We start from the raw sequence: 25,265 nt of genomic DNA on the forward strand, positions 1-25,265 counted from the left end.
ATTTGGCCATGCCATATGAAGCTCCTGACTTTACAGCACCTCTTCAGTAACATTCCATGTTCCACATGCACTGCAACATCCAATATACAAACATGATGAATAGTACATTTTTAGGCTTATTTTCTTTTAGTAATATGGTCATATTTTCAAATTCATTTATAAGTGTCTATTTTACAGTAAGCCATACAATTAATATCAGGACAAGAATAATTTTCTAAAACAATTAGAACATGTACAACGTCGAGTACATCATTAATGTGCGTCCTACAAGCAGAACACGTCATTTGAGCCAGACCGCAGAGTGCCCCCAGGGGCCATCACAGGAACTCCCCTCCCCCCAGTTCAGAGCAACATGGACAACACGTTGTGGGAATGCACATAACCTTAAACGCCTGCCTTTAGCTCCAGAACATTCTTTTCTTTACAGGTCAGTACTAGGTTACGCACAGCTTCTCAAGGCAGACAGTTCTCAAGGCTGCCTACCCGGTTTCATCAGTCGTCTTCTCCTTCCGATTGGATGGCTCTGGGCAACTAGAAGCCGGCAACTATTTCCATCTTTAAAGATGATACAGGCCTGCAGCTCTCATTTAAGGATGTGTTCTAAACCTTTGCATTTCGTCCCATTTCCCCGTCTCATTTACGTACTGAAGGATGACCGACAAGGCTCCCGCCAACCATCACTTTTCATTTATATTTGTAGGTGTCACTTCCTCATCATGGCTGCCCTTCTGCATGGCATTATACAACGTTGTAAAAACTGGAGTGGGGTATCCGTACTCCTGCCCTCTATATGGCAGAGTAGAAGCACAGAGCACCCCAGCCAAGATTCTCAATGCGGTAGCAATGGACGAGCAAACAAGTCTTAGGCTCTCAGGAGGTGATGCAGGCTGGTTCTTAAGTACAGTGTAGTCTCCAAGCCCCCACAAAGGAATGTCCACTCACTATTTTAATGATAACACAGTTCTTTATATAAATAAGGCTTTGATTATGTACATATACAATAACACACTTAGTACTCAGGCAATTCTAAAATGATAAATATATACAGTATGTATGTGGTAGCACCATTACTTCTTTAATTCCATTAAAATGCATCAACTGAGGACAGTTTCAAATGGCATAAGAATCAATTAATAAAGTGAACCAACAATAGACTCGAGGAGGAAAACAAGCTGGTAAAGTAATTGGCAGAATACTGGGCCCCTACAACTAGGCACAGTTCTGTGTGAGGATCCCCACACCTGGGCAACCTGTAAATACGATAATAAAACAAACCCAGTCCAGTCCATATATTGCTTATGAGAGTCTTATTTCCTACCTTAAAGTTCTACCACCCCAATGTACCTGGTTTAGCAGAGTTCGACGTCGGGTCGTCGACGGATCCTTCTTGAGTGAACTCTCTTTTAGACAGGAGCCACGGTTCGCCGAGATAGCTCGAAGAAAAGGTCAACAATGGGGTCGAGGCAGCACCTTTGGTCCTGATGGGGCTCATCGACGATCGGTTGTGGGCGTCCTGCGAAGATATGATATGATAGGATATGATAGGTTATTTATAACGTGCTTAATACCCAGAGGTTTCTAAGCGCGGACCCGGCGATCTAACCTGTGGTGCTCCATGTCGTCTTGCTTCCAAGGCGAGCATGTTGCCCCTGAGCTATCCTCCCGAAGATGAGGCGTGCTGTGCACCTCCACGGCGATAGTTTGTTGCAGCAAAGAGTCAATGAAGAACTTTGGCCCAGCAAGGGCGTTGGGGGTCGTCAGCATCTTTGTGGTTTTCGGGTGGCGGGAAACCCACCTGAGCATTCTCCTCAGTTCGTCAGCCTTGACTTTCTCCGGCGGGACAAAGCTGTCGACGGTGATGAGCAAGGGAGTCCTTGATTCAAAGTGTTAGTATGCAATGCAGCGTTGCGGCTCCGGTTGTCGGCAGCACATCGTCAAGCTGTCCCCGCTTCTGGGCAACATGGCTTCGATGGGCTTACAGTGGTAACGGCAAATCCTCCGAACCCTGGTCGACGGCAATGGACTTTGATGGCCTCGATGTCCGGGTACTTTACATTGATGACCCCGTCTCAGGTCAACAGTCTTTCCAAGGCTGGCATCCAGGGCACTTCGCTGAAGGTTAGCGGTCTAAACAATGTTCCCTCGTAGCACAGGAAGAGGTCTCCTAGCCAGGTCCTCTCTCGGATCAGTTTCTTGAAGGCACAGCAGCTTTCAGATTGTGTCAAAGGGAAACAGCAGTTAACCTTCTTCTTCCGGCTCGGCTTCAAGATCAAGCATCAAGTTTCAACTTCAGCTTCTGAACGATTTCCATCAGTGAGAGGCAGCCAATCAGGCTCAAAGTGCATTTAGGCCATTCACTTCCCTCCAGATACTCACAACAAGGAATGTGTATTGGGCAAGTACCCAGCCATTCAGCACTCCACACATACCAGTTTCAGGGCAGGGCTGTCTCATTCATTGTGTTACATACCAGAAACCAGACACCCATAACATGAAGTGCATATTGGTCACACACTCCATTCACCCAGGTCCCACCGCAAGGGTGTACCAACAACATACAATCACTGGTAAGGCTCCAGCCAGTCTGGCCGGGACTTCCCCACAATACCATAAAAGGAACCTCCACCCAACAGCCAGTCATGGGGAAGGGACAGAGTCAGGGCTTCCCAGGACTTTGGGAAAACAAGGTAACAGGCAATAGAAATCAAGAGGCCACAGGGGCCATCCTGTCTCCTATCGCGAATCAACTGATTCCAATGGCAGGGCCTGGGTATCCCAAAATGGAGGATACTCAGAGCACCTGTCACATTCAGCATGGAGCTGCCATCAGCCCATACCCTGCTCTATGGGCCACACACAGGTGCCCAAAAACATACACTAGGGGTACAGGGTTGTACCCACACCCATGGGTGCCATAAAGGTATCCCATCTTTCCCTCTCCTTTTAAACACGCTACTATCATCCCTATCCTCAAAAACCTTCTGCCAGCCCCCACCTTGCCTCCAACTATCGCCCCATCTCTCTACTACCCTTCCTTTCTAAACTTCTTGAGCGTATAGTCTATTCTCAACTCTCTTCCTTCATCTCCAACCACTCACTCCTTCCCTCCACCCAATCTGGCTTCCACCCACAGCACTCCACTGAAACTGCCCTCACCTCTGTTCTCAACTCTCTCCTCTCTGCACGCCAAGCAAAGCACTCCTTCATCCTTATTCTCCTTGACCTTTCTGCTGCTTTTGATACTGTTGACCATCATCTTCTCCTCATCATCTCCTCACCTCCCTTTCATCATTTGGCTTCAAGGATAACGTTCTTAACTGGCTCTCCTCTTATCTTTCTAACCACACCTTGTCTTTCTCCTGGGGTGGCTCCTCCTCCCCTTCTTTTCCTCTCAACTACGGAGTTCCCCAAGGTTTTGTTCTTGGCCCTTTTCTTTTTTCACTCTACACCTCATTCTTAGCTCCTATTATCTCCTCTTTTGGTATCTCCCACCACTTCTATGTTGGTGACACCTAGCCCTTCCTCTCCTTCTCCTCCTTCTCTCCTGACATTCATGATAAACTCTCTTCTTGCCTCTTTGCTATTACATCCTGGATGTCCTCACACTTCCTTACTCTGAATACTGATAGAACTGAACTCCTTTTCTTCCCTGCATTCACTGTCCCTCCTCCCTCCCCTCCCCCCTTCATTCTCTTTCCCCTCGCCCAGCTCTCCTTCTCTCCACACTCGCGCAACCTTGGTCTCCATCTTGACCCTCACCTCTCTCTATCTCACTACATTTCTCTCACTGCTAAATCCTGTTGCTTTCACCTCTATAACATTCGGAAAATGTGACCCCTCCTTTCCTTTCACGCCACTAAACTTTTAATTACTTCCCTCCTCTTCTCCAGACTCTTCTACTGTTCCTCCCTTCTCTTTGGACTCCCCTCCTCCCATCTCTCCCCTCTTAAATCCATCTACCACTCTGCCATCTGCTCTCTATGCCTTCTCTCACCTCTTGACTCCGTCTCCTCCTCCCTCACCTCTCTAGGTTGGCTCTCTTTCCACTCCCAACTCAAGTTCAAGTTCCTCTGCCTTGTTTTCAAATCCCTCTATGATCTTGCTCCCCCTTACCTCTCCTCCCTTTTTTCATTTCACACCCCTTCTCGCTCTCTCCGCTCTGCTAATCTCTTCCTACTCTCTCCTCCTCCTCCACCCTGTACCCCCTCCTGCTTCCGCTCTTTCCAACTCCTTGCTCCTTTCCACTGGAGCCGCCTCCCCCTTCACATCTGCTCTTCTCCCTCCTACCCTTCGTTTCGCTCCTCTCTAAAATCTTACCCCTTCCACTCTCCTCCCTAGCACCCCTCCTTCTCTACCTCCTCCCTTCCCCTTTACCCTCACCTCATACTCCTCTTCTTCCTTACCAGCTCCATCCCTCCTTTCCCCTTCCTCCCCTCCCCTACTTGATTCTTGTCTCACTTTCTCCTACCTTCTTCCCTCACATTCCTGCTCTTTCCCCCGTCCTTAACTCCTCTATCACCTACCACTCCCTTGTTCACCTCCCCCCTCCTACACCCTTCTCTCCGCTGTAATATTGTAAGTTGTTCTTTATGCTGTTATCAGGTTGTGGTTCAATTGTCATCTTATGCTTGCTGTATGTTTACTTGTTCTCATGTAAAGCACTTTGGAGTAAAGGGCTATATAAATTCAATAAAATACAAATACAAATAGAAGGGTCTGTACACAAAATGAAATAGAGGAAGAGCTGCACTGCCAGGAGTGCATGGACTCGTGTGCATAAAATATCACAAACACCCATGATAAAGGAATAAAGAACAAGGACATGGAGGCCCTTTCCCTCCAATGCATTTCCAGCATCACAGTCACCGCCCCCCGACTGAGGTTAATGTGGTCTAATCTCCCACGAGATTGACACCCTCTTCCAGACGGTCAACACACCTTCTGGAAAGGCCATCTGCATTATCGTGACTCTTCCCTGGTCTATGCTCTAGGGGGAAGTCTAGCCCTTGCAGGCTAATGGACCACCTGAGCAGTTTCGGGTTCTCACCCTTCATCTGCATAAGCCACTTCAGGGGCTCATGATCTGTTTGGACCTTGAAGGTAGACCACGTAAGGTAGAGCCTAAAACACCTAAGGCTCCAAACTATGCTGAAACATTCCTTTTCAACAGTAGCCCACCTAAGTTTCCTACCCTTGAGTTGTCTACTGATGAATATGATTGGATGTTCCCTCCCTTTGTCATCTAACTGGGGCAAGACTTCTACAATTCCGGTATCACAGGCATCAGTTTGAACGATAAAGTGTTTGCTGCAGTCAGGTGCACACAACACAGGTGCCCTACACAGACTTTCCTTCAAGCAAGTAAAGTCCTTCTGACAGTCTTCGGTCCAATTAAACTTCCTAGGTTGTTTGGGCGAAGTAAGAGCTGTCAGAGGGGCAGCTATGGATCCATAGTCTGCTATGAAGTTACGGTAATACCCAGTGAGACCCAAAAAAGCTCAAACCTGGGTTTGAGTAGTGGGAGTGTCCCAGTCATGTACATCATGTACCTTACTAGGGAGAAGTTGGATTTGACCCCCTCCTACCTCATGACCAAGATAAGTGACTTTCCCCTGAGCTATCTAGCACTTGCTGGCTTTGATACTGAGGTTTGCCCTTTTTAAGGCCTGCAACACCTTATCCAGGTGAGTCAAATGCTCTTCCCAGGTGGAACTGTAGACAGCAATGTCATCTAGGTAGGCCACACAAAAGGCCTGCAGCCCACTGAGCACATGATTGACCAATCTATGGAAGGTGGCAGGTGCATTTTCCAACCCAAAAGCCATGACTTTAAACTGGTAGAGCCCCTCAGGTGTGGAGAATGCAGTCTTTTCCTTGGCATGGTCCATCAGAGCTATTTGCCAATAGCCTGCGATAAGGTCAAAGGTGCTCACAAATTTGGCAAAACCTATGGTGTCCACAAGCTCATTAGCCCTGGGCAATGGTTGTCTATCAGTTTTGGTGACTGCGTTGACCCCTCTGTAGTCCACACTGAGACGCCAATCCTTGGTACCTGCTTGGCAACTTGCCTTGGGGACAAGGACCACTGCACTGGACCAGGGACTGCTTGAGGGTTCAATAACACCCAGATCCAACATCTTGGCGAACACAGCTTGGATGTAGTTCTTCACAGTGTCTGACATCCTATAGCATCTGCTTTTGACAGGTATACTGTCACCAGTGTCAATTTCGTGCCTGAACCCTGGGGTGAGGCCTGGTGTCAGCGAGAACAGAGGCGCGTACTGCAGGAGCAAAGCCCTGCAGGCCCTCTGCTGCTCTGGTGTCAGATCTGGAGAGAGATGCACCCCCTCCACTCAGCCATCCTGAGGGTTGCTATGCAGCAAATCAGGAAGGGGCTCACTCTCATCCTTTTCTTGCTCTGAAGCTATCAAGAGACATGAGACTTCGGCTTCCCTATGGAAAGGCTTGAGCTTGTTGACGTGAAATACCTGAGGGCCTACCCCAGGAACTCCCATGACAACCAGATAATTGACTTTGCCCATCTTGGAGATGATCCTGAAGGGTCCAGTCCACTTATCTGCCAAAGCTCGAGGCTTGGTAGGCTCCATCACAACGATCTCCTGTCCTAGATTCCAATCCACTTGTGAGGCTTTAAGGTCATGCCAGTATGTGTTCAATTCCTTATTGCTTTGTCACAAAACAACTGTGCCACACATTATTCATTTTCAAATGCTGTGTTTTAGTAGTTCAAAAGATTATGGAGCGCCCTGTATGTCGACACGTGTTTCGGCTTCACAAGAGCCTTTCTCAAAATAGGGCATATGTTCAATTCACATTTCACTTCATTAGTGCACAAAGTAAAATAACAGCAAACGTAAACATAATTTTTTACGTGTGTACAGACAGAGAGTGAGGAAGGGCGAAGGGTTGGATAAGATGAGTAATCTTGAATATCTATTTGACATTAAGTTATCCGTTAATTATACACAATGAGGTATATAGTGATGCATTCAGGTTGGTAACGCAGACTTTCATATTATAACCCCTGCAGTTGTTTTGTGTGAAAGCAATAAGTAGATACTTAACCACGGAGGTGGGGCACTGCTTCCTCCAAATCTTTTCACACCGATGTAACACTTTGAAACAGGAGATTCAACAGGTCGCAGGGCCAAAGAAGTTGTAACCCCTTAAAAGAACCCTGTCAACATTTTCCTTTATTCAATTCCTGGCTGGCCTTACAGTTCGCTGTTGCCTGGCCCATCATCTGTGTCATCCTCCTTCTGAGGCCTAACACATAGTCCCCCACTTGCTTGGCAGGACCTGGAGGGGTGGCTTCCAAACCTTCTGTGATCAAGGCAAGGGGCCCCCTCACGGGATGTCCAAAGAGCAACTCAAAGGGGCTGAAACCAACACCCTTTTGAGGTACCTCTCTGTAAGCGAACAGCAGGCATGGCAGGAGGCGATCCCATTTCCTCTTTAGGGGCTCTTCCAATGCACCCAGTGTGCCCTTGAGAGTTTTTTTAAATCTCTCAACCAGACCATTGGTCTGGGGATGGTAGGAGGTGGAGAACCTGTAGGTTAGTCTGCACTCTTTCCACATGGTTTTCATGTAACTCGACATGAAGTTGGGTCTTCTTTCAGAGACAACCTCCTTAGGGAATCCAACCCTGGTAAAAAAAAAAAGCCCAGGAGAGCCCTGGCAACCACCTTGGCAGTAACAGTCTGAAGGGGTATAGCCTCAGGGTACCTGGTGGCATGATCTACCAAGACCAGGATGAACCGATGTTCTCCTGAAGTGGGAGGGTCAAGGGGACTGACAATGTCAATGCCCACCCTCTCAAATGGTGTGCCCACCACTGGCAACAGCTGCAGCTGGGCAATGACACTGCCTCCAGTCTTGCCAGACATCCGACAGGTGGGGCAGGTCTTGCAGTGGGACTCCACTTCTACTCCCATCCGGGGCAAGTAGAAATGGGCAGAGAGCATCTGCTTAGTCTTCTTGGTACCAAGATGACCAACTAAGAGCACCTCATGCGCCAACTGCAGCAGGAAAGGTCTGTAAACCTGGGGTACCACCAACCTCTTGAGGGCACCAGGTTCTGGCTTAGTGGGCTCACTACAAAGGAGCTCCCCCTCCTAATAAATCCGGAAAGACCTTGGCACTTCTCTTTGTGCCTGGGCCAGGGCCTGTGTCCTCAGACCCTCGAGAGAGTGGCACTATCTCTGTCCCTTACAGAAGTCGCGCCTTGAAATACTTGTGCATAGGCGCGTTATAAATGCCATATCATATCATATCAAGTCGCCCCTAGAGGGCCCCCCTTCAGCTAGCAGGCATTGAAGCTCAGGTGATCCTCTGGGTTGAGGACCTCTCCTGCAGGAGGGTCTTCTGGCTCTTCTCCCTCAGGGGTTGAGTTTGGGTTTACCACTGGACCCAGCCCGTCCTGAGCATGAATCCCAGTGGGTGCTGCTGAAGCAGCAGGAAGAGGGGAAGCCCCCTTCACAGAGGTGGCCTTCGTACTCTTCTGTCTTCTTGCCTTGGGTCTCCCCCTGGCTTGGGTACCTGACTCGCAGTCAGAAGTGGTGTTACCTGTGACCTAGTGCCTGCAGCAGCAGTCAGGGGGAGACCATCAGAGATCAACCCCAACTCCACTAGATCGTTACCTAACAGAATGTTAGCAGGGACGTTGTCCTGAACCAGGACAGGAAGCTTGTCTGTCTTGTCTCCAATTATGATTGTGACTGGGGCTTCAGGAGATAATTTGGGAGGCCCACCAGCTAACATGGTAGTTTTCAGAGGAGCACCTACATAGTCCTCTGGCTAGAGCAGGGCCCTGTCCACCACTGTCATGCTTGCCCCAGTGTCTCTCAAACCAGTAGATGGCTGGCCATTTAAGAGGACACTTCTCAAAAATCTATGGGTGTTCTGTGGGATTGTAGCTAGTACTTCTCGTACTGGTCCCAGGCCCCAAGGGACACTAAGGAAATCTCTACAGGAGCACCAAATGTGATCCCTGTAGAGGAGGGGAGGACAGTTGCTTCCACCTCAGACATGGGGTAAGGGTAGGTCAGGCTGACAGCCTGGACTCCAAGTGCCTTACCTTTACACTTGGAGTCACCCCTCTTGTGATCCAGAGCCCCACAGTCCCAACAAGTTCCTGGAATGCGGGGTACGGTACTGGAACCACTGGGAGCCTGCTTTGCATTAGGTGGACCACTACTTTTACTCCCACCCACATAGGACTTATCCCCACTAGATGTGTGGGTCTTAGGAGAGGAAGGTTTTGGTTTACTTGACTGTGCCTGCTTTTGGGACTCCTCAGACGTCTGAGAAGCCCCCTTTTATTTGTCCTTGTCCTTCCCACTGGGTTCCTTAAGGGACAGCTGGTGGGAGACGCACTTGTCAGCCAGCCTGCTAGCTTAAATGGATCTAACATGTTCTGATCAGCAAAATACTGATGCAGCTCTGGTCAACACTGTAAAGATTGGAGGGGGCTATCTGTACTCCTGCTCTCTATATGGCAGAGTAGAAGCACAGAGCACGTCAGCCAAAATTCTCTATTGTGTAGCGAAGGTCAAGAAATCAAGGCTTAAGCTCTCAGGAGGCGATGCAGGCTGGTTCTTAAGTACAGTGTAGCCCCCAAGCACCCACAAAGGAATGTCCACACACTATGTTAGTGAAAACACAAATCTTTATATAAATAGGCTAAAGTTATGTACACAATCACAATAAGACACATTTTTCTCAGGTTAATCTAAAATGGTAAATATATACTGTTTCTATGTGGTACCACAAATATAATTTGATTCCTTTAAAATGCATTAACTGTACTCAGTTCAAATGCCATACAAATCAGTTAATACACTGAACCAACAATAGACATAGGAGGAAAGCAGGTTGGTTGAAACAATAGGCAGAATTCTGGCCCTGTTACCTACACACAGTTCTGTGTGAGGATCCCCCCACCTGGGCAACCAAATAAAGATATAATACAAGCCCAGTCCATATATTGTTCAATGTGATTCTTATTTCCTTTTAAATAGTTCTACCACCCCAATGTACCTGGAATAGTAGATTTCTACATCAGGTCATCGACAGATCCTTCTTGAGCGGCTCCCTTTAAGGCAAGAGCCACGGATCATCGAGACCCCTAGAAGAAAAGGTGAACAATGGCGTCGAGGCAGCAGCTTCGGTCCTGGCGGTGCTCGTCGACGATCAGTCATGGATGTCCTACGAAAATGAGGCATGAGGTGCACCTCGACAGCATTAGTTGCAGCAAAGAGTCAATGAAGAAATTTGGCCCAGCAAAGGCGTCGGGTCGCCAGCATCTTTGTGGTCTTCGGGGTGGCAGAAAACCCACCGGCGGATTCTCCTCGGTTTGTCGGCACCTTGACTTTCTCCGACTGGACAAAGCGGTTGACAGTGATGAGCAAGGGAGTCCTTGATTCAAAGTGTTCTTAGGCAATGGAGCGTTGTGGCTCCAGTTGTCTGCAGCACAGCGTCAAGCTGACCCCGCTTCGGGGCAACACGGCTTCGACGGGCTTCCAGTGGTTATGGCAAATCCTCCTAACCCTTGTCGATGGCAATGGAATTTTATGGCCTCGATGTCCGGTGCTTTACTTCAAGATTCCTCGGCAGTCCCCGTCTCCGGTCGACAGTCTTTCGAAGGCTGGCTTCCAGGGCGTTTCGGCGAAGGTTAGCGGTCTGCCGAATGTTCCCTCGTAGCTCGGGAAGAAATCTCCTAGACAGGTCCTCTCTCGGATCAGTTTCTTGAAGGCACAGCAGCTTTCAGATTGTGTCAAAGGGATACAGCAGTTAACCTTCTTCTTCCGGCGTGGCTTCGAGATCAAGCATCAAGTTTCAACTTCAGTTTCTGAACGATTTCCATCAGTGAGAGGCAGCCAATCAGGCTCAAAGTGAATTTAGGCCATTCACTTCCCTCCAGATACTCACAACAAGGAATGTGTATTGGGCAAGTACCCAGCCATTCAGCACTCCACACATACCAGTTTCAGGGCAGGGCTGTCTCATTCATTGTGTTACATACCAGAAACCAGACACCAATAACATGAAGTGCATATTGGTCACACACTCCATTCACCCAGGTCCCACCGCAAGGGTGTACCAACAACATACAATCACTGGTAAGGCTCCAGCCAGTCTGGCCGGGACTTCCCCACAATACCATAAAAGGAACCTCCACCCAACAGCCAGTCATGGGGAAGGGACAGAGTCAGGGCTCCCCGGAACTTTGGGAAAACAAGGTAACAGGCAATAGAAAGGGGCCATCCTGTCTCCTATTGCGAATCAACTGATTCCAATGGCAGGGCCTGGGCATCCCAAAATGGAGGATACTCAGTGCACCTGTCACATTCAGCATGGAGCTGCCACCAACCCATACTCTGCTCTATGGGCCACACACAGGTGCCCAAAAACATACACTAGGGGTACAGGGTTGTACCCCCACCCATGGGTGCCATAAGGGTATCCCACCTTTCCCTCTCCTTTTCAACACGCTACTATCATCCCTTTCCTCAAAAACCTTCTGCCAGCCCCCACCTTGCCTCCGACTATCGCCCTATCTCTCTACTACCCTTCCTTTCTAAAATTCTTGAGCGTATTGTCTATTCTCAACTCTATTCTCAACTCTCTTCCTTCATCTCCAACCACTCACTCCTTCCCTCCACCCAATCTGGATTCCGCCCACAGCACTCCACTGAAACTGCCCTCACCTCTGTTCTCAACTCTCTCCTCTCTGCACGCCAAGCAAAGCACTCCTCCATCCTTATTCTCCTTGACCTTTCTGCTGCTTTTGATACTGTTGGCCATCATCTTCTCCTCATCATCTTCTCCTCACCTCCCTTTCATCATTTGGCTTCAAGGATAACCTTCTTAACTGGCTCTCCTCCTATCTTTCTAACCGCACCTTGTCTGTCTCCTGGGGTGGCTCCTCCTCCCCTTCTTTTCCTCTCAAGTACGGAGTTCCCCAAGGTTTTGTTCTTGGCCCTTTTCTTTTCTCACTCTACACCTCATTCTTAGCTCCTATTATCTCCTCTTTTGGCATCTTCCACCACTTCTATGCTGGTGACTCCCAGCCACAGGGGCCACCTTGTTTCCTATCAGGAATCAACTGATTCCAATGGCAGGGCCTGGGTATCCCAAAATGGAGGATACTCAGAGCACCTGTCAAATTCAGCATGGTGCTGCCACCAGCCTATACCCTGCTCTGTGGGTCACACACAGGTGCCCAAAAACATACACTAGGGGCACAGGGTTTTACCCCCACCCATGGGTGCCATAAAGGTATCCCATGGGTCTGTACACCAAACCAAAAAGAGGAAGAGCTGCACTGCCAGGAGTCCCACATGAACTCCTGGGCAGAAAATAACACAGAACACAATATGAAAAAGGACTACAGGACAAGGACAATGAGGGCCTGTCCCTCCAATGCATGTCCAGCATCACAAACGTCATGCCTATTTTCGGATGAATTCATCCTGTGCTTGTTTGTTTTTAGTGCAGACTGTAAGCGTGTCCTTGACCATGTCCTCTGCGCTACTTCCAGTTTCACATGGGACCACCACTTCCCCCGTTCTCATCAGGTAGTCCTCTACTGGCTCTGAAGTAAAGTCCTTTCTGTGTTGGGTAATATACCCCTTGTTGGTGCAGCTCTTGGCTATCCTTGATGTTTTTTTATGAACATAGATATTGTCATGTGCTGCCAAGACTGGCCTGTAGGGCTTTTAAAAACACTGCATTTTTACTTTGGACCATTAGGTGTTTCTTGCGACACCTATAAACCTAAACTATTGCAATAGAGTATAGACAGGGAGGAATGGCATATGTGGAGGTACACACACCCTGTAGGTGTTGTTTGGTTATGAGCCAACCCATTGACTGCCCACAGGCATGCTAATCCCTATGGCAGTCACCACCCATTCCTGCCTCTGCCCACCCAAAACACGTCCTCCTGGGAACTCTTTGACCTCGCTTTAATCAAGCCTTACCATCAGTCTTTGTATTCCAAGTGCCGGCCAGTGTTTGTTCAGAGAAGTCTTCTGAGAGTTAATGGGCCTCATTACGAGGGTGCCGGTGCAGTGTTATCGTGCTGGTATCAACGCTTAGAATCTGTTCACAAATAGTCCACTCCGATGGTGAAGGAGTGTGCAGTGGAAAAGGTGCACAAAATGTTGACTACTACGAGGAGGCCCAGGCAACACCTTGTGCAGGCAAGTGGGCACTCGTGGAAAGCAGAGGAAAGAAGATATAAAGATAGGAGGGAAGGAGAGTCTGCTGCCAGGAAAGGAAGGGAGCGCAGGCAAACAAGCATCCATGCCAAAAATAAGGAAACAGGAAAGCTGATATGAGAGAAGGTGCTCACACCGGCCGCGCAAAGACCATGGAAGACAAGAGTAACAAAGATGTAATGGCACGAAGGAGGATAAGGTTGCAAGAGATAAATGGGAAAGTGAGGGTGGTGGAAGAGAGGAGGGAAGTGAGACTCACACAAGCAAACAAAAGAAAGAATGAGGTGAAGAAGGGTACGGTAGTGGAGTAAAACATAAAGTGCAGAGGACCTCTGCAGCAAGCACAACAGAACTGAAGAATCACCCAACGTAACGGCCAGAACGGGAGGATTCAGTTCAGTTCCAGGGTGAAGTGAAAGGTGTGGGAAAGTTGAGAAAATGACAGAGGGCGAGAACGAAGGATGTACAAAAGAATGAAGGGAAATGGTGGCAAGAGGAAGTGATCAATGCTGACAAGGTGGCAGAGGAAGAGAGCGAGCGGATGCAACAGCCTGGGAAGCTGGCAGAAGGGCCCCTAAATGAAGGTTAGCCACAGACAGTACCCCTGAGTAGGCACGTAAACTTCTGGGAGAGCTGGAAGAGGGAGAACAGTTTACAGGGAAAAGCTAAAAGAGAAGACCTCAACGACCACCAGAAAGCAGCAGAAGAAACACTGATCCCCTCAAAAGATGATAAGCAGGGGGGAGATGTAGAGTGGTGAGGGAGCAAGGAGGAAGGAGACACCACAGAGAACAGGGGAGGAAGAGGAGGGGATGCTAGAGCCCCATAAGCTGAAGAGGAATAATAAAGAAGGTTGTACCTCGGCCCATCACCATACCCAGGGTCCAGCCACCCACCATAAAAGAAAGCTTTTTGTTGGAACTGTGCCGGGAGGCTATAATGATCCAGCAAGGAGCTAATGTTGGGCTCGTCCTGAGCCGTGGGGCTGCTGTGGTGGGTGAATTTAATTTTTGCCGTGTGGGTGTGGTTTTCCATTTAAATCTGTTCTCACAATATTTACCACAGTGACTGGAACTATTTTTTTCATCTTGGGTCTCAGTACTGATTTAAAGATTCCCCGAAATAAGGGATTTACTGTGGTTTTGCTAAATGTGAGGCCGGGTGGGCTGCTCAACTGAGGTTGAGGTGACGCGTTCATGCATTGCACTGTTTAGAGTACGTAGCAGATTGTGTTTTTACAAATCAAGGAACGTTATTCAGATGTTAGCCTAACCATGTTTTTCTACAAAGGAATGGCAAATGTTAGGTTTAGTGAACCGTCTGTCTAAGAATAGCAATGAATGCGCGCACAAATGGAGTGTCAGAGAGTGCTGTTGGCTGTCGTGGCCTCATGCTGGAGAGAGGTATTTTCTGTGTACAGCTGTGTACAGCAGCTTCGCCGCAACATTGATGAATTTATCACACTTACATCCTGAAACAAAATGTTACCTCCGCCCCCAGCTTTTTGGCACCTCTTAAGAGCACGTGGGCACGCGCACCAGCGCGCGTGCACCGAGGGAGTGCCAGAGAGTGCTATTGGCTGAGGAGCAGGGGAGCGAGGGGTAAGTGGACTACTCGTTTGAGTTTACGGCTGTAGGAATATCGTTTGGTAGTCTTGTGAGATAATACACATTGGTTGGTAGCCTCATCACAAAGAATGAAGAAAAAAGTGTTGAGCAGCCGTAAGGACTTTTTGGCTGCTCCCTGATTATTTACTAATGGAAGAAAAACCCTATCCAGGGCCATAGCGATGCCCTTGCCTCTATCGCCAGGAAAAGAGGCTGATGACTATGGATTGACTGAACTAAACCCATGTAGTATGTTACAGGGTGAAAGTGGAATAAGGGATGTGCAGTTTGAACAGCCTTTAGTGGAATGATGCAAGAGTATTCTGGGAACTAGTAAATCGAACAGAGGAAATACAACAACATTTAATTACCAATCCCATTTCAGAGGAAAAATGGGTTATGCATTTTGCAAATATCTACAAACTCCCTTGTAAGGAAGGGCCTAAGGCCAGTTGTCAGAGTGTCACTTGGAAGATTGATACCTCTATTGGAAATATTGCGGCAAAGATTACCAGGTGAAATCCATCAAGAGCGGGGGTGCCAAATAAGTTTACAAATGTCCTCATAAAACTAAATGTGGGTCTTTGAGCCAAAATGTTCCCTATTGAATTCAATGATAGTCTGGAAACACAAGAGATTCCAGAGTCTTGGAAAATATCACATATGATTCCTATATATAAGAAAGGATCTAGACTCCTACCGTCTAACTGTAGGTCAATAGCCATAATGGACGTGGACTTGAAAATCTTTGCCACAGTTGTGTTGGACCACATAGAGGAATGGTGTGCTGGAAATCAAATAATGGATTACAGACACATGGGGTTCAGGGGGAATATTTGTATGGACTGTGGAGGTTTATTGCGTACTTATCTACAGGGTCTTGCATGGTTGAAGTCAAATTCACCTGTGTATTTTGCATCAATGCATCTTAGTATGGCGTTCGATATCGTTAACAGAACGATCCTGTGGAACACATTAGAGACGTATGGTATGCTGAGTAGCCTATTGAGTATCTTGATCCGCTTACACAGGGAGTTCGACTAAACTCAGAAGGTTTGATGTTGTGGGTCTTCAGTACATATAATGGCTTTCCTCAGGGGAATATTTTGTATAACCTTTATGTGGCGTGGGCACGGTCTTGGACCACAAATCCTTAGTTGTCCCCAAAATTGGGTCCCTGAAAATCAACTGGGCGGCATACACCAATGAATTTATTTTGCTAGACTCAACACCTATTGGCTTGCAAAGATTGATAAATGCTTTCGGTGAGTACATAAATTCAATTGAGCTTAAAATCAATCCGTTCAAAATGGTGATATTGAGAATCTGTAAAGGGCGTTGATTAAAACCAAGTATCCATGGTATTGGGAAAAAAAAGCTATCAAAGATAATATGCAATACTTAAGATATCCAGTCATAGCGAACCACAATAAAATATTTTTTAGAAATTATTTGAAATCAAAAGTGGCTGGGATGATAAGTCAATTGCGTCCAGTGGCTAGAAAGTTTGGAACATTTTAGTTTGTGCCATGCCGTGAATACTATAGACTCAAAGTGTTGCTCGCCATATTGAAGGCGCTCATCCCCAAACACAGATCCCAAACTTGGAATAAATGGACTCCCCTCTGTAGGGAATAAGACCAGGAGATAGATTGCAAGTTGAACAAAGTTTATATCAGGTAAAAAATGCATGCAGAGAACTCTGCTGTCCTGAGAGCGCTCTGCCAAACATCACACAGGCAGCACATTATAAGACTGAAACGCGTCACTGCGGACGCTTCGATATAGGTGTATGATACTTGAACATAATAGGCTAGACGTGCTGATACATTATAGAAACATAGGTGACAGTCACACTCGATTGGTTGGATGCTTGGGTGTTCGCCGAGCAGCACGTGGGTCAGCTGGGCTCATGTCTGCGGGGTGAAGGTCAGGCACACAATATGAAGCATAACTAACTAATCTATCTTAGCAAAAACAGGAACTGAAGGCATGCAACAAATAATCGTTAGAAAAACGGGACAGTCATGGGGATGTTGTAGAGTTCATATTGTTAGATATCTTGATCGATTTTGCCCTTTATACCCTAGGGCCTATGAATCCTGGCGTTCGGGCCCAGGTGCCCACCTTGGAGGTTTTGATCTACCTGATCCCTCATGATATAAGTTGACATGTGTAATTTTTACCCAGGAGATACAATGGTAGGGGATTAGATCTGTGGTGGGTGATCGGTTTGCCCATAAAAAGGGGGTCAGATGTGTTTCTACATCAAGAGAGGTCGGAGAACTGTGGTTCTTCAGGGTGGAGGTCCCGGGGCCATAGACAGGTTTGTGGAGACTGATGGGCATGCGGGCGGTGGCTCTGCTCCAGTCACACACAGGGCAGTGAGCTCAGTGGAAGAGAAAGAATACTGTGTCTTTTGCAACAATTTGCGACTGGGCTTCCAGGAGAAAAGAGCTTGTGCGGCGCAGACAGAGGAGGAGGTGGGCTGACTGTGCGCGGCACTGGACAGGTGGAGAGATGGCTTTTTTGGAAATCATTGTGCACCCTAGTAATAAGATGGAGTTTGGAGTGGCATAAAATGGAGACTGTATGTGTCATCCAATGGCTTCTGTCCCCTGTCGTCAGATGGCCGACATGGGGACGTCTCCCCCCATTGGATAAGCAAGAGGTCCATTTCACGCGGCAATGTACGGGGGCCTCATAAAGACCACCGCTCCCCAAAATTCCTCCCTTTCGTTACTCCTAAAGGAATGAATACCCTTGGCCATTAGTGCGTCTATGTTCTTCTGCCTCCATCAGCCCAAAATCCCAGGCTGGAGTCCCCTTTATTGGCATCCAAGCCCTGCATACAGATTTTAGACTTTCACGCCTTCTGGCATTTTACTCAGGAGTACATGTCATGTAGATGCACCCACCATTCCCAGCCAGGTCAGCCCACACCTCGTTTTACCATTCTAACTCATGGGGTTCTTTGATGGTTGTATGCCACAAGTTGTCCACTCTATCCCCTATGTTGTACATGGCTGTCATATGGTATTTGCACTCATTGTCTTCACCTGTTTGTACTTGCACTTCCTTAGTATCATGAGGCACTTTGTTTGGATTGCCCACTGTCACCATCATCATTGCACTACTAGGCATAGATTTTGCTCAGCATCGAACACCTACCTGGCACACACAAAATATCCTCAGCAAGAATACTATCATGGGGACGAGTAGCTTCATTGCAGTCCCGAACCATGATGGTACCCAGTCAAAAACTGTATCAAAAGCAGTCACTAGGCTGGACCCCACCTTCCTTCTTCATCCTTTCCCTGAGATTGTGTACTGCAGCAATTACATGTGATAGTGTCCCATTGTCCGGGTCTGCAGAAGGCACGAATGTGCAACATGCACTCCCGATTTTTCAGCAAACACCACCTTCTGTTGCTGTGAGGAGGTCCAAGACGTAGCGGTTCTGCATTGTCATCAACCGCAGGGCTCTGAGTTCTACCTTGATGTTGAACCCTTCTTCAGTGTCGTTGGCCAATTGGATCAGCTCCCACCTCACAATCTGCAACCATTTGGCATATTCTCGGGCTTTGATGCTCGGTATGAGTGATGCAAAATATGTCTCTGCTGAGTTGAAGAGTTTGAACTGGTCCAGTATCTGTGCTAAGAGATTGAAGAGTTTGTATATATGTAGTTTGATGCTCTCTTTTTACGTGACACTCTGTCTTGCAGCTTGTCCTCTGATGGCACATCATAAATGGGGGGTTCTTCTGTTGTTGACTGGGGTGCAGAGGACAGTCTGGTGGGCACCAACTCCCCTTGGACGTGGCTCTCTGGGATCACCATCGGGCCGAATGCTGTGTAGCCAGAGCACAAGTGCTGCTTCATGATTGCGGAAGGTGCCAATATGCCTGTTTGCCACATACCCAATAATTATCAAGGCAGCTGTTCCCTTTCACATGTCAGGGAGGACAAGCGGTTTGTGGCAGTATTTGTTTGATCCCATGGGTACCTTTCCTTCTCCGTGAAAACAAAGTTCGTATTCCACTTCTCGTTGGTTCTTGATTGGCTTCTCAACAGCTGTTACCCATGTTAGCTTGGCAATGTGCTGAGGCCATGTTTGAGTGCATGTTCTTTCTATCAATTGAAATCTTTCTTCTGACAGTCCTCGTAGTGCTTCTGCTTTGCACATTATGGTTGTCTCTTGCCATTTGCTTTCTGCGAACATTGTTCCCTTTATGACGATAAACGTCTCTTTGACGCAAATCACTCCTTGAGGTTTACTGTGGCAGGTCTTCTCATTCTGAAGCAGTTGTAGCGTTACTGTGTGTGCTTGGAAGATACATCGAATTCTACAAAGTGCAAGATGAACGAGACACTGGGCATCCGCTATGGGGGTTTCCTCTGGCATTAGAACGTAGGTGTCCCTGACGCGTGAGGAATCAGAGAACACACAAAGCAACTTTCATTTGTTACCTGCTTGCCCATGGTGCTCATGTCAGAGTAGGTTTGGGTGGCGGGGGTCTTACACTGCATCCAGCCCTAGGCCATGGTATGCATCATATCTATTTCCCTTTTGCTCCTATTACTCCCCCCTAGACCAGAGTGTATCTGCATAATTCTTTGATAGAGGATAGGAAAAATGCCTACATTTAACTTTTCGTTCTGTTCATAATTATGTTGCCAAAACTGTGTGTTCGGAGGAGTACTGGGAGTGGTTGCTTGGAACATAATGTGCATAAACTCGACATTTGAGGTAGGGTCAGAGGTTGTCTGAGAGTGAGTATCACTCTCAGACATCAGAGGTTGGTCGCTATTCATCATGCACATAAATTACATTTTCGCTAACATTCATTGTTGGGGACCCCAACTGAGGTGCTCTCATTGTGCTGTTCTTATGCAAGGAGGTAAGATTTGCAGAGGCATTGTGGACCTACATCAGTTTCACCCCATCTCATATTAGCTGGGTTATTCTTGCACAAGGTTTCGCCCACCCCCCTTCTTTTATATCTCCAACAATAAAAGAAACACTCCAGTACAAACCTAAACATAATAAAAGTTTAGAAAATAAAATGGCCATAAAATAAAGGCTCAGTCGTAAGAGTAAGCCCTAGTGGCGCTAACATTGTCCCTGTTGCTATCTAACTCTGCTGGGCCGCCATTCAGGGCTCTTCTCTCTGATATATAATGTGTTAAGTGCATTTTCAGTTATACAAAAACCTATCATTTCATTTTGTCATTTCATTATTGAAAGAAAAGTTGGAGATCAAGGGTGAAAGAAGAGAGAGCGAGAGAGAGAGAGAGAAAGAGAGAGAGAGAGAGAGAGAGAGAGAGAGAGAGAGAGAGAGAGAGAGAGAGAGATTCATCCATGGTATATACAGTTCATTCTTTTTCTGTTATGTACAGGTGACCTTTGTATTCGTACCTATTTCTCTGTTCTTTTCTGTATTCTACATATCTGTTTCACCTCGTTTAGGGCACTGCTCTTTCTTGATCACTTGGTTGCCCCTCTCCTTGTGTTACGCTGTCATGTGCCTTCCTGACATCTGAAAGGTGGATCCAATATTTCAGGCCCTTCACTTTGACCGCTGATGGTGTGCAAAATATCACTTCATAAGGGCCGTGAAATCTTGGTGAATTCCACCTTCTTACAAAGCTGTGCATGTACACCAGCTCCCCTGGCATTCATTTCCTTTCTGGGCTGTCGGCAGCTGCTGTAGTGGTGCTTGTACCACTCTCATGGGTGAAGGGCGGTGCTATTTGTTTTGCAATGCTTCTCACCGCTCGTGTGAGTTATGTTAGATACGCTTTGAAATCCTCACCCAATATTGTTGCTGTTTTGTGAGCATCAGAGACCCTACCTACTGGTGATATGGGTGTCTGCATGCGCCTCCCTGTCACTATCTCGTGTGGGGAGAAGTGGTGGTCCTTGCTGGGTTGTGTACGCAATTGAAACAGAGCCAGAAGTAGGCAATAAACCCAATTTTTCTTGAGAGTTTGGCACAATTTTCACTGAACAGCAACACAGATGAACAAAGTACATTTCTAGCAGGCACTTTTCCAAGCATAGGTTGTGCTGACCATGAAAATGGGTTATGATGATGGACACATCTAGCCTGAATTTTCAGGTTAGTGCCTTTGACTACACAAGTCAAATTCACTGATGGCTCCCCACATATCCTCCAATGTAATTTATGATCACATCTAATCATGTGTATAAACTCTAGCAGGCAGCAGTCGAATACAATGTATGTTGGCTCCTTTAATAGCCAATCATCCAGCAGCAGAGTTGTTTGTGATTCGATGGTAGTGGACAAGTACTCCACAATAGGAATACTGAAGTCAAGATCATGAACACATTCGTCCATCAATTGCGAAGATGCTTCAGTTATTTTGGGCTGTGATTTTTGGGATTTTCCACCTGAATTGGAGAAAAAGGGAACATTGAATGTTTCTTCGATGGACATTTTTTAGACGGTGTAGATTGTGTCAACGGGTCTGCAATCAATGTCGATATATCTTCTGTGTTGTCCTTTCATCAGGGTGACATTTTGTAATGTAGCAATGATCCATGGTTACTTTCCATTGCTCACTGGTGACATTCAATTCATATTCCGGCCACTGGACAGATGCATCACGACTCTCAAACTTGAGTGGACCATGCTGTGCCACAAAATGTAGTTGCTCCCAAGTGACATCGGTTTAGCAAGCAACATCATAACAGGTTTGTTATTTGATTTATTTATTTTTGTATTTATAGCAGCGCACAAAACCTGCGGCACCGAGGCGCTAGTTACAGTAAATGTGAAATGGCATTCGACAACAGTGCAAGACCATGCATAAGAATTACAACATGCAGGTGGACCTTGGAGCAAATTAACAATTTAGTGGGTCAGGGTAAAGGTAGGAGCTCAGTCTGCTAAAGCCACACCTCATGGTACGGGGGCTACTTCAGGTGTGCAGATACATGAAAAGACAGAGTTAGACAAGCCCTACCTAATGGTCCAGCTCAGGTATGGTGGAGTTGTGAAGGCCCCATCAGGGTCCTTCACACTTGTTTTTTTTAAATTTGCTTTGATACAGTCAACTTCAATTTGACCACCACAAGATCAGAAAAACAGCATTTTGACAATGTATAAACCAAGCAATTCTCTTTTCCACTTAAAGAAACATATATACGTATCTACAAATAGAACCTACTTTACGTACGTAAAACATTAAAACATATTATACATGACATGCCAATCAAATGAGATGATAAATGACATTTTACAATATGTTATGTACACCTCTGGTCCATGTGTCTCTACAATTTCAACCCCTTCAAAAGTAAATTCCTTGGAATTTTAATTGTTAAACAGATTTAATTTTACAATCTTTGATCTCACAATGTACTTCTTGACAAAACATTTTTAAATTATCGTCGACCTCAAATGATAAGATTAGTTGTTGTAATATCATTTGTAAATTCTTATCAAGATAAAGTCAAACACTGTGTACATGTGGCGTTTTAAAATTATTAATTTTAGATTTTACCTTATAGCCTTCCAAGATGTCACATGGAGTTGTTGTGAGATCATCCTGTAAAACATAGTGATTTACATGTTAACCAGCATTGGGTAGACAGGTAAATGTTATTAACAAAAACTGAAAAGTTTCATATAGTCAAGGATTACTTGAATTTCAGTTTAATGCCATTTTCATTGAGGGTTTGTAGAGAAGTCCCTCAGCGCTCACACCAGAAGAAATGTGCCCCACCAGGGAAAAAGGCCCGGTGCACCTCTTGCAAGGAGAACAAAGTTTAATTCCACACAAATAAAAATGTGCCAGCAAAGAACTCTGCTGCTACGGAACGGTCTGCCAAAATAAGCATGAGCAGTACCTTAAGAGAGCACACAGAACCATCAATGACATATGTTACATAGGTTACAAATGCCAAATGGCTGGTTGGTGTGCCCCTATACATAGGCTACCTGCTCCCTACGGGATGCCAGGCAGTTGATCCCAGCCTCTTCTGTTCTTCTTCTTCCACGTGGGCTCCTCCTTGCACGTCAGCTGGCACGTAAACATAATTGGCAGTCTAGGAATAAAGAAAACAATGCATTCGGTATCTCTAACCTACAGTGCACCTGGTACTGCAGACACGGGCTAGGAGGAGACTCTCAAGGTCATCGCATACTACAAACCCCAGCTGCATTGCAAGATTCATCAGCGCCCATCCAAATCTCCCCATCCTCGTTTCAGATTTGTTGTTTTGCCCCTCTCGGCACCTCGCAGCACAAATCACTTGACCTAATGTTGAGGCAGCTTGCCCTGCCTTTTGATCTTTTCTGTTCGATTGGGGGTCTTAACAGCTTTATGGTCGGTGGTGTGAGGCTGTTTGTACATTGGAATGCTGGGGCCTTGGGACAGGAATGCAAGCCCAATAACTTAAATATAGGACTGGGGAAGATCAGAGGTCTGTGCCCTCATTTTCGTCGGATAACTCTTCGTACAGAGCTCTCAGGCCGCGCGTGGCCGTTTTATGTTTTTATTTTTTTTAAAGTTACCCTACATTCTTTGCTCTCTGTGTCAGCAAGGCTGCACTTTAGACATCAGGAAAGTAGTTTAAGGCCTTGGGCCCAGTCACTCAAATGTGAGGCCCATTTAATGGTATTTCTCTGGATACAGCCTGTTGATGTGGCCGTCCCCTTCTGCCGTGTAGTTTCATATTCCACGTTCCTGGTTTTCAATCTGCATAAGGCCCACATTTCTATGGCCTCTCTGTCTTATCCAAGGAAACAGTGTTGTCCTACTTTACAATTGAAATTAACTGCCAGCCTTACATTCGGCTAGGGAAATTATGCTTTCCCAATTCAAAGACAGTGTTTCTGCATTTATAGGCCCAACTTCGCCAAACGCAGTTTTCTTTTTGACTGGGGGCTGCCTTTGAACCCCGCAGCATGGTAGCTTTTACTGGGACTCAATCATAATAAGTGTTATTAAGGGGTTAGACTTACCTGATGTGGGGCACCCAGTTTGGCCATGTACTATTACTGTGGTGTGATTTTTCAATTTGAAAGCAAATATGTTAAGTGCTATTTAGTGGCTACACTGGCCTACTTGGGTGCAGCCAGTCTGGACATGGTTCCTTACTGTGACATGGTATTTTTACTGGCAAAGCCAAAAGAAGTATTTTCTGAAATGAGAATGCTGGCATATATTGGCAGAACTAACATGGCCATGTTTTCTTATAGTATCATTAATGGTATTATGTGCAAAGGAAACACGAGTATGTTTCTATATGGCAATACTAGCATCTATTGGTGCAGCCAGCATGGAAATGCATGGACACAATAAGCGATATAAATGGTTTTTATACTTGCATATATTGTGGTGGAAAGGCATCATAAAAATGTGTCGGAAAATGCACCTGTGGACTTTTGATGATTTGCAAAACTGATTTCATACTGTGCGGCATTTTACCCAACGTACCTCTACTTTTCTAGGGGAACGAGCCTCCAACGAATTCCCCATGGTTGGTTCAGGCTCCTTCGCTATGTTCGGTATTTGTAGTAAAACTTCATGCCTCCCCTCTCCAATTAAAATATTCACAAGTCGCCTCTGAAAGATTGTGTGAATCCGTAAATCCTGTCAGCACTGAATACGCTTTTGATCGCATATAAATTGATCAAAATAAAACCTGCTCTCCTTCCCCAATACCTGTAGAGTTGTGTGCAGTATTTTTACCTTTGTGATGTTTCATGTGGGTCTGTATCTATTTCTTGAACAGAGTCGAAAATCAGCAAGACCGTCTTAAATCGGACCATGGAAGATAACTGCCGACAGCGGGGTAAGTATGGAAAGTCAGGGAAGGGGCGTGGTTGGATTACATAGAGATTTGAGGCATGAAAGGTGGGGAGCAGTGGATTAAGTGGGATGCTAAATCGAGGTGGCTCTCATTGGGGGCGTGGCCTAAGTATGTGTGTACATAGGCCACACCCCCTAATGAGAGCCCCCCCTCGCCAATGGGAGGAGGAGGGCTGGGGTACACTGGCATTATCACCTTATCTGGGGGCACCAAAGGTGTGACATCAGTGTGCCCCATCTCTTACACGCAGCAGACAGCCCCTTCATTCAAGGTACTGCGTGGTTAAAAAACATGAACTCCTTGAATGACAAGGCTGCCTGTTGCGTGATGACTCTGTACTCTGAAACAGGAGGAGGGCTGGAGGGCCTAGTTTCTCCTTTTGTTTCTAAGTAAATACTCATCACGCATCATGAAGCCTTGCTTAAAGGCCTTTCTGCTGCATGATGGCGCTTTACTCAGAAATAAAAGCAGAGACTGGGCCCTCCTCCTGTTTCGGAGTTCAGGGTTATCTTCGAGTACAAGGCTGCCTGAGGTGTCTGGTGCTAGTCGGGATGGGCTACGGCAGGGCA

General features: G+C 46.6%; 1 protein-coding gene across 2 annotated transcripts in view; it reads left to right on the top strand.

Annotated features, from left to right (window-relative positions):
* LOC138557981 (zinc finger protein RFP-like) overlaps positions 1–25,265 on the top strand; it is a 250,146-nt gene that overhangs the window by 181,914 nt on the left and 42,967 nt on the right. Inside the window, exon 7 of one of the 2 annotated variants that reach the window (XM_069642638.1) lies at positions 24,619–24,678. The exons of the other annotated variant lie outside the window; for it this stretch is intronic. Within the exon in view, the coding sequence (XP_069498739.1) occupies positions 24,619–24,678 (60 nt within the window). The remainder of the gene's footprint in view (positions 1–24,618; positions 24,679–25,265) is intronic. 2 annotated transcript variants of the gene reach the window in all.

This window comes from Ambystoma mexicanum, unplaced genomic scaffold (assembly GCF_040938575.1).
Source record: "Ambystoma mexicanum isolate Mex_15411 unplaced genomic scaffold, UKY_AmexF1_1 Mex_scaf26, whole genome shotgun sequence".
Taxonomy (NCBI): domain Eukaryota; kingdom Metazoa; phylum Chordata; class Amphibia; order Caudata; family Ambystomatidae; genus Ambystoma; species Ambystoma mexicanum.